The following is a 10524-nucleotide window of genomic DNA, read 5'->3' as shown; positions in this document are numbered from 1 at the left end:
GCCAATTTTAATTACCATGCAATCTAATGGATTTAAGGCTTATATTTTCCACATCACTAGACATCACAAACATGAAAGCATTTTATACTGTCATTATACATCAATGTTTGTACTTGGTTATACATATATACAGAAATTATTCACACATCTTAACCTTGCTATTTCCTCCTTTCAAACTAACGTAATTTTACCATGAAAGCAGCTTTTTAATAAATGGTATAAGAAATACAGCAAGGCACACTTTTTTAAAAAAACATTTTTTTTCTCATTACCACCTCAAGAAGCATAAAAAACAAAAATGTTGTACATAATTGAATAGTAGAGTATCACCAGTTTGTAATATACAACACTGCTATAGCTGTGTCTTGAAGTGCTGCATAGATTATTATTAAAATGAAATAAATATAATGGTGCTTTTAAAAATTACTTAATTTTGAAAATTACTTAATTTTGACCAATGTTTCTTCTCTATGCTACAATCAAATCAAATGTTGATGTTTTGGGTAAACCTCTTTCAATAAACATAGGCATCATATCATTAAAAAAAAAATCCAGATTGAAACATGAAATTGGTCAAGTACTGGCAGGGATGTCATTCCAGACGGTGAATTTAATGGACCATCAATTTGGTGAACTGCAGAACTTCAAAGAGTGGATAGAGAGGGAAGGAGGCAAACAGAAAAGTCTCACTGGAGAGAGAGGGTTGGTAGAGGTAGCTTGGGACAGGAATCCATGGGAGAACAAGCAGCTTTGCTGAACTTCAAAGACGATCACCTAAAGAGAACCAGTGCACACATCCAGATCACAAGGCTCATGTGGACAAACTGCATTCAGAAGAAAGATTCATCTTGGGAAAGTCAATGTGACAAAAGGCAGTGACAACATGATGGAACCAGAGATCAGCCCAAGGCGGGAGGATGAGGCCAGCCCTGAGTTGCAGCCAGACTATCTACAAGAAAGAAGAAAGTGACAAGAGAAGGTTTCAGAAATGTTTTTCATTTGCAAAACAAAGCCCTTTGAGGAATCACTGAAGGTTGCCATTTGGGGACTACCCGATAATGCTCTGAAATAAAATAATGATTTTTAATAGCCCAAGGTTCACATTACTTATAAAAAAAAAACCACTTTGATATAGATGTGAGAAATGCATTTGTTTTTGAAAAATGACATGATTTCAAAGAAAAGAAAACTCAAGTTTGACCTTTTCTCTGGATCATCCACTCTTTTGCAGGTGAACTCAGTTTTAAATACTCATGATTGCTTCAAATCTGTATGAAAATGTGAGGCAGCAGTTACTAAGTGATTCAGCAAAGTATTACCAATGATTTGGAGACTGAGAGCATGGGCTCTCGGGTTTAACCCTTCCTTCAGTGACTTTATGTGTGATATTGAACAATGTCAATATTATATAGAGGTGAAATATTTATAACATTGTGATAATCCTAAATGTTTTAGCCTCTTGTCTATAAAAGGCTAAAATTAGGATTTCTAACTCAAATATAACGCATTTAATTTAAGATACTAACAGCATTGTAGAAATGAAACCGATTCAATTATTTTTGTACATCTGATGGCTGATGCAAATTTGTTCTAACAGATTGGAACAGATCAAATGTGAGGAACATCGAAATTCCAGGTTTAGGTGGTAACAGGATGCAGTTACTTTAGGTCTACTTTAGGTCCTTGGACCAGCTCTAAAATAAAGCAGGCTTTTGCTTGTCTGAGTTTAAACTAAGTTCTAAAGTCTGATATTAGTTGTTTACTGCCCCTCTAAAACTAACATGCTCATTCTCTGTCTTGTTCTTGCCTTCTATTTTCTAATATCTTGCAACTTTTATGAGAGCCAGAAAAACTTTTAACAAAAAAAGTGGTTTGGCTGAAGCCACAGGAAGTTGGGGACAGATAAAAAGTTAACAGGAACAGGGGAAGACAAACAGACAGGAACAGATGGGACAGGATTTGGTGCAGTAAAATAATCAGTAACTCAAGAAAGCACAGTACATTGTTCAAACGCTGAGGACATGACTCATCTGAAATTGGCTACTGAGTAGGGAATCCTTAGGTGAGGCAAATCTGGTCTTACTAAAAGCTGGCATTTAAATTCTTTCTGGATAATCAATTCTTTCAAGTTGGCCTACTTGGAAGCAGTCAGACCAAACTGGCTAAGGCACAAATCTGGTGTGTGTGTGTGTGTGTGTGTGTGTGTGTGTGTATGAGAGAGAGAGAGAGAGAGAGAGAGAGAGAGAGAGAGAGAGAGAGAGAGAGAGAGAGAGAGAAAGGCTATGTCAAATAAAATCTTTGTTATTTACCATGGCAAGGCTAGTTATTCAGAAGTTCTAGGTAATTGAAAATCATATCCAGCAGAACCTTGATTTATTAAAGCGATTTTAAAGGTAAATCTGATAAGATTATACCTATATTGTCTAGTGAAAAAGTAATACACAATCCCCAAAGACAGTTTCTTAAACTGCTTGGCCAGCTTTGGGAAATATCAAACACTTAGCGTCAACCCAATTAAAAGAATGAGAATCTGTGCTGTGTACATTAGGAATGTTTGCTCTTACAGCTTTCTCAGTTTTTAAAAACTGAGCAACAGCATTTTTAACTGTATATATAAGCTGAGTATGCATAACTACAAATAATTTCCTAAAATCTAAAATCTATAAGCTACCAACTATCACATTTACAGACCAATAAAGTAGAAAAGACAATAAAACTAAAAGTGCTAAAGGAATATACGTATTGTAAGTAAATACAGCTCCCTGCCCCATCTTCAAAACACATGCGTGCACAAAAACACACAGGCATACACAGATGTACACATACAAAATTCCTAAACCACCAGAACAAACCAAAAAGAAAAAAAAGTACATACTGGCTGCATGCGATGAGTTAAATTTTTATACCACAGGGTTTATCCAGCCTGAAGTTTAGGGTTAAACCATTCATCAAAGATCAGAGGCTTATGATGAGGATTATGAAGAAATAACTGTCAGAATACAGCAAAAAGATTAGTGCAAAGTACATCTCTTAGGCAGGTCCTAGGAGGCACTCTAGACATACATTATGTGCTTTCCTCCAAATTAGGCAGAAAGAGCTGGATCTATCCAGTTACCTTGCCTTTGATGTGATTTGCTGTAACTGACCTCTCTATTTTTATAGAAACATGACACATAAATGAAAATAGTGAAAAGCACAGCAGTGTGCCTGGAAATCAGTGCAAATGCACACTGTTAGATCACGTTAAAGCTTCTCAAACGGTTTCAGTGGGTTTTTAATTAGAACACAGTAAATAAAAACCTTTTCAAAGATTTTTGGAAAAAAAATTGTGTTTCTGTTACAGACTATATTCTAAGTTATATCTCTTCTGGATGGAATTATAACCATTTATTTCTGATCATTTCATCAGAATTTATTTTTTTTTACTTTAAATCAAAATTTATACCTGGGGAGAAAAACCCAGCAAATTGAATTTAGTTAATTTTAGAGTCTAGAAAGAAAGAGTACCCAAAGTGGTGATTTTCAAATGGCTTTAAAAAACAGAGTTTTTTCTCTTGCTTTTTTGAATCTTACAGAAAGAACAATAACAAGAAATAAGCTCCTATAGTTATGAAACCTCATATTTCTCAAATATCTTCATTATGTATTCCTCACATTAAATTCTGAAAGCTGGTCAGTATTTTCAGATTAAATAATGTGTCCTGGTTGACAGCACTTTAACAACATATGAATATTGACATCCAAGTACCTAATGCTAATGATGGGAAAAATTCGGGCCTCCAGATGTTTTGTCCACATGAACTAAAAACACCAACACCTGAATAGGACCAGTAAACTGAGCTATTCAAATTGCTCTAGATTGATAACAAGTCACTTGGGGGCGATGTAAGTTCTGCAGAAGTAAAATTTGGCTGCTTCTGCTTGTGTCCAAGATAGGGCCATTGTGAGGGGCTCAACAAAATGTTGCTGACTGGCAGGTAGGCAGACTGGCAGATATCTGTTCCTGCTTCGTATGTGTGAGGACTACACAGATCCATCAACATATTCACTTTCCTCAAGCCTAGAGATGGAGCAGCTCATCATTTACATTTCGTTTCAATTCTATGTCTATGTAAGGCAGAGAAGAAACTCCCAGAGGATTGAAAAGGGAGAGAGTGTCCCAGAGGCTTCTCCAGTGCCAGAGTTTCTCTTGCTCCGGATCTCAGCATGACTGGTGACTCAAGGGTCACAGTCACATGATGTCATGCTCAGAGTGGTATTGCTTTCAAGCCTTTATCCCCATTTAGCAAACAAAATCAGCCAGGCTCTACCAACCCTTCTGCAAGGTTGGCAGAACCCACAGTACAATCGGTTTTAATAGAACTTGTTTTGAAGCCGCTTATAGAATTGCAGTTACTCTCCCTTAATGGTCAGTTTTACTGCATACGGATAGAGAATGTGATTATAGGGTGGACACGACTTGCAGAAAATACATTTCTCTCCCCTATTTTTGTTCTCGCTTGCAGCCAATTGTAAATAGAGTCTGAAATACAGAAAATTAGTTGAGCTATATTAGTAAGTAGGATGCTTTTCTTCAGTTTTGCATATTGAGTTTATTTTTAGGGTATATATATGGTATAGATTCCCCCCTCTCTCCCCATTTCTAGCAGCTCTACACAGAATCACACATTTTAATGAGCTTAGGGCACAGGTGTTGCAGGAAAAAAAAATAATGATGTTTGCCATTCATCTTTCAAATTAAATAATGTGTTTTTAAATAGTAACTTTTTTCATAATACATTATGGGAACAACATTTATCTGTCACATTTTAAAAGATGTATTTGTAATAAATGTAAATTACTTTTAGAAAATCAGTAATTAGGCTCATCAAAAAATAAACAATCTGCCACAAAAAAGATAATCTTTAGCATAGTTAAGTATAATAACTGTTATTTGAATAAGTTAACAAATTAGGGTAGATTGCTTCTGTAATTCATTTCCTATAGCACGAGTTTAGGTTACAGCATTAGGCTTCTGGAGTAGGGGGTGGAGATGGCATTAGGCACCTCATACTTTGGTGAAATATGACTCTCACATTTGAAAATTTTCTTCTTTAAACTTGATTGAGAAAGCATATTCATCATTGGGGCTTTGAAATGGGAAATAACAGAATCTTTGTGTCACTTTTAGAGATACATCATCATCTCAGAATTATCAATCAATAGCTGTCTTATTAAATATGAAGAGTGGAATGACTTTCTTTAAAAATTTGATGGAAATCAGCCTGTCACCTTCAGGCAAAATTAAAAAATTCTGTTTTTATCAAGATGCCATTAACTTGTCACGTATTCTCCCTGCATTTGCTTTCTGTGCCTATTCTCAATCTGTGTGTGGATAAATAAGAGCCTCTTCTTTAACATCAACGTCCCCTCCTGTTTGAATTCGCAGACACGGCCATGACAGCACAGCCTTCTACTAGGGAAGCAAATGTGATGATAGCTCCATTAGAGGGAAGCATAAGAGGGAGGCCCCAGGTAGGAGCTTCAGCCCTTAGCCTGCTCACTGCCTAAGTTCAGGCACTGGAGGGAAGCAGCAGCTGTGAACGGGGAGTCCAAGTTGGGGGTGATACATTTTGATGATAGGGTATAACTGAAATTTGGATAACTTTTTTTGAGATCCTAAACTGCTCAGCTACTTCCTCAAATTTTGTATTTTCCTTGCCAGAAAGATGGAATAAAGATAATGTCACTAAAAATGTCAAATCTTCACTATTCTCCTCCTTTTTCTTCAGTTACTTTCATTGTTAGAATTATTCCTTCTCCCTAATTTCCTCATTCAGATAAATATCTGCCATGATTGGTCATTCTGACTAGCCTTTTCTTCTTTTATGATTTGTTGTTGCCCACTCATATTTTAAACATATAAATGGAACGAGGACTGATACATACCTTTCTATGAGATGATTTTCATGCTTGGGGAGGGCACTACATTCTATCTATGCATATTTGTATGTCGTTCTTCATGAAAGTTTAGAAGATTTTCTCTGCAGGTTAGGGCCTTGGGGCTGGGATGCAATGCAGTCTTGTCTTTGGGCTTATTCACCTTCAAGGACAGGTCTTGAACTTTAGATTTGGCTGAAGCAGCATCACGTTCTGGCATTCCGGACTCACCTGGTTTTCCTGAACTCTCCTTTTCACCACCTAGACTTGAAGGACTAATCACTGAGCTTTCTGCATAGCCAGTGGATGTTTGGGGAAAATCACATACTTCCTTTCCAGAGTCGGCTCCTTTCTGCAGGGGAAGACTTGAAGAAGCCACTGTGTCTGCATCAGCCACGGAGGGAAAAACATCACTGAACTCAGAACAGCTTGCTGTTGTTTGTATTGGCACCGCAGCTTCACTGGGAACTGCAGATTCATTCGGAGAAGGACTAGAGAAATAGGGCTCCTCCCCTTCAGGGTCATCCTCAACACAGGCCTCAAAGAAGCATTCGATGTCCTCTTTGTCATCTAAGCCAGAGTCGATAGCATCTAGTGGCAATGGAGTGTTGCTCTTCTCTTCTACGTAATTGGTGACCTCCCCACAATCACTGTCATGAGATGAAAGAGACAAGTAGGAATAAAAGTCCCCTTTTCTCAGCTGGATGGGCCGGTGAGAATGTTCTAACACCTTCTCCTTGATTTGAGTTAATGAAGTGGGAGCAGCCTCCTCGTTTTCAGGTTGAGATTTACTTTTTAGGGCAGTGGAAGCCATGTCAATGATTTCCTTAACAAAGTCATGTACTGAACAATCTTCAGCATCTTTCTGATGGAAAACATCTGGCTCACAGTGGCAACAGGAAGTGTTGTCGCTGATAGAGGCATTTTCCTCTGTTTCATTTTGTTCAAGTGCTAGGCAACAACTAGCAGATTTTCCAGCCTCACTTGGTGCATCATTAGATGAAGATTCCAGTACATCACAGTCTTGTCTGTCGTTAACTCTGGTTTCTGAAGCCAGTTCTGGGCAAGACTTCTCAAGGGGAATGCAATCAGCAGCTTGATTTTCAAAATGGTGGCGATTTGGACATTTCTTTGGAGGGTGTCTGCCGTTTGGGGGAACAAATTCCTTTCTACCAATATCTGAATCCTCTGAACCATCCACAAATGCTTTACACTTACAGTGCTCACTTTCTGAAGACTTTTTACCATCTGAACCAAGATTTTCTGGTTCCTTTAAAATCCCATTCACTTCATCCTTTTGCCTTTCTGGAGTACTTTCAATATTGCCATTTTCCATGTCAGCCACATACGGATCTTTACTAACTTTGAAAATATTTTTCTTATTTTCACCCTTTGTCCCTAACTCATGTGTATGAGATGAATTCTTAGCATTTCCATTATTTTCATGGAGACATTTTATGGAGCCATTTAGAAGGGCCTCAATGTTTAGGGTATCAGAGGGATTAGTTGTTTTACCACTGCTTACATCTTTACTGCCCTTTATATCATCACTGAGATGGCACCGTTTCTTATCTTTTGTCAAGGAAAATTTTGGCCTAATCCAGGTCTGCAATTCATTCTTTATATAATCCAGCCCTGACATCAGGTTGCATTCTTCATAAATTTCATCATCTGTGGCAATACTGGAGTCATCATCTTCATCTTTGATGCACAGTTCTTCTTCAGTCAAGGTGAGTGTAGAGCTGGAGAGGAGATCACTGTCATCTTCATCGTCAGTGCAAGCAGAGGTACAAGAAACATTAACGATCATGCTGACATTCACGTCACTTTCATCAGCCACAGAATGATTCAGGCGCTTCCTGAAGGATGCATTTGATTCCGGGATCTTGTTCTTGTGTAACACAATATCCTCTGAGCAAAGAGAGACTTCATCACTGCTACTAAGTTCTGTAAGAGATGCCGCTGAGTCTTCATTGATAGAAGATGCTATGTCTAATGACATCTGGCCAGCAAAGGACATCTTTTGGGAACTGCTCTGGAGAGTGATATCAGAAACGCTTCGTTTTATCTTTTGCTCTGAGGGACTCTGAATATTCTCCAAACGATTCAGGAGATCTAATGTCCTTTTACTTAGTTCACCAACTGAGCCACTGCTCACACTTAGGTCCCCAGAGCTGTGACAGCTAAAAAGATCTTCATTGCTTTTATAGGATGTCAACCAACTTTCTAAAGAAGTGCTTCTCTGGAGGCTGTCACTACCATTTTTAAAGATGCCCAATCCAAATAAATCACCCCCTGGAGAAAGGGACTCAATAGATGAACTACGAGATAAAAGGGAGAGCTGTTTGGCATTCTGAATGCCAGTAAATGTCTTCTCTATATCGCCACTTTTATATGAATTGCGACCCATTTCATGGGGTGCACTTGCCAAAATCCTTTCATGGGGAGGTGCATCTGGTTGCAACTCTGAAGCTTGATGTTTAGATTTGCAGGATTTTTTATCAAAATAAAAACCACGAAGAAGGGGATCCTCCACATGTGCCTTTTCACTTTGTGACTGTTTCATTATCATTGGTAATTTGAGTTTTGAGCCTTGGAGGTACGAGTAATCATAAAATGTAAACACATCATGTTTTCCTTGTAATTCTTCTCCCAAACAATCAGGGGTATGTTTGGTAACACTGTTTAAGTCTCCAACTTTTCCATTTACACAACTCACTGGTGAAACGGATGAGTGAGAGCTATTTGGGAGCTTATTGCATTCCTCCTCATCTTTAAATTTTTGCTTTAACATGTTAACTGCGTCTCCCACTTGTGTGTCCAGATGTTCGGTTTCAGGGTTACTTGGGGACCTATCTCCCACATTGAGCAAGTACATTTCAGAGTTGGTAGTCACTTCAGTGTCTCCTTCACTGACGATTCCACTCTCACTGCCAGAATTCTGGCTCATGTCTCCACTGTGGCATGGGCAGGGCTTCATCAAGTTGGAACTACCTAAAAGATCTGGCAAAGATTTGGTAGATGAAAATGAAGAGTCTTTACTGAGACTCTTAGTTAAAATACTAGGCTGTGTCATGCCAGTAAACTTTGGATTGTTTTTTAGAAATGGTATGTGGCTGTCATCATAGAGTTCAACATTGTGGAGGCTATATACTTGGTAAATGTGTGGGCTGGGGGGTGCAGTGATATTTGAGGCATACTGAGATCCCCCATGGTCTCCTGCCTCCTCCTCATAACCAGGGTCCTCACTACTTGTCTCTTCAAGCTTCGATGAAGGCATGACAGATTGGGGTTCATGATCAAGGTCATTTGATTCTTCATTTAAACTAATTAACTTGTTGCTTATATCTGTTTCATCCCATTCCAAAGCATCTTCACTCATTCCGTTTAGGTCCATCAAGCCAGGATCAATCACATTCAAAGTCTCCTGTGTAGGAAGAGAGGAAGAAAAAAGAAGAATTAAGGAATATAAATAGGAAGATTTTACCCATTTGAAATCTCTTGGAAGAGTCAAAAAACTGCCTGAAGCATGGATTTGAAAGATAGCAAAACTATCACCTCTGCTTCTCTCTGGAATAACATCCCCAAATTACTGAAATAGGTTTTTCTATCAATAGTAATTTGTCACTGAAGGCAATAACATATATTAAAATGTTAAGATTATTAGAGTCAAATTGTAATTTATGGAATTAATCATTTCCTATTGATTCTTCTACATTTTAAATCTTGGATTAAGTGAAGATAAAACTGTCAGGTAGATGAAAGTAAAAAGAGCACAGTCTATGATATCTGCTCAGGTACATTCACCCTCATATTATTTTAGTTTCCAAGCCCATAGTGGGATACCTGCAGTCACACATGGCAAATTCCCTTTACCTCTATTTCTGGGTTCTCCACTTGACGTGGTTTTTGCCTACAGAGCTAGTTATAGCCACCATAGAGGTCCATTTATGGACCTGAGGCTTTTGACTGTCCATCCCTTTCCCTTCCTTCCCTTTCAGGGCTATATGCCTCTTTAGAACTTGGCACTGCTCCCAATCAGACCCAAGGTGAACAACAATAACTGGTTTCCTCACATGTTTCCGTGAACCCTAAGTGTTCTTAGGGAAGTTCCTTGATCACAGTTTTCTCAGTCTCTCTTTCTTCAGTCTGTCTTTATGGCGGAGATTCCACTTCTGTCCTTGTTCTGATCTCACTATGGTCAGTCCTGACCTCTATTTCTTATAGGCAAGACTTTCCCCTTCCTGCCCATTTTCAGCCCCAGAATAATAACCCTCTGAAGACTTTCTTGACTCCCAAGGATGCAGAAGCCCAGACAGATCTCCTTACCCTGCTCTCTGTCACCCCATTTGGGATAAATTTTGATCTTCCCTTGAACTTCTTGGTTTTTTGCCCCTTCTTAGGTAGAACTTGATGCATTCTGGGATACAGTAGCTGGACCGGCTCCTGGATCTTGATCAGATTCCTTCACCATCTTTACTTGCTATCCAGCTCTCTGGATATGCTAGAGCCAAGAAGGGTGATAGATGTGTACTACAGGCCCTGATAGGCTCACCCACAGAACAAAACACAAAATGAACTTAGCACTTTAGTCTCTGCTCATGC

The 10524-nt window shown here is 38.6% G+C and overlaps 1 protein-coding gene across 2 annotated transcripts in view; it reads right to left on the bottom strand.

Moving 5' to 3' along the window:
- Window positions 1–555: 555 nt before the first annotated feature.
- The window catches only part of Akap6 (A-kinase anchoring protein 6), a 321551-nt gene continuing 311582 nt past the window's right edge, over window positions 556–10524 (bottom strand). For both annotated transcript variants that reach the window (XM_026413799.2, XM_026413806.2), the window contains exons 12-13: window positions 5929–9346; window positions 556–949 (exon numbers count right to left, since the gene is read on the bottom strand). In XM_026413799.2, coding sequence (XP_026269584.2) covers window positions 5972–9346 — 3375 coding nt within the window. In that variant the 3' untranslated portion in view covers window positions 556–949; window positions 5929–5971. The remainder of the gene's footprint in view (window positions 950–5928; window positions 9347–10524) is intronic.

Source organism: Urocitellus parryii, chromosome 6 (genome assembly GCF_045843805.1).
Source record: "Urocitellus parryii isolate mUroPar1 chromosome 6, mUroPar1.hap1, whole genome shotgun sequence".
In the NCBI taxonomy this organism is placed as follows: Eukaryota; Metazoa; Chordata; class Mammalia; order Rodentia; family Sciuridae; genus Urocitellus; species Urocitellus parryii.
This window is presented reverse-complemented; position numbering and strand designations above follow the sequence as displayed.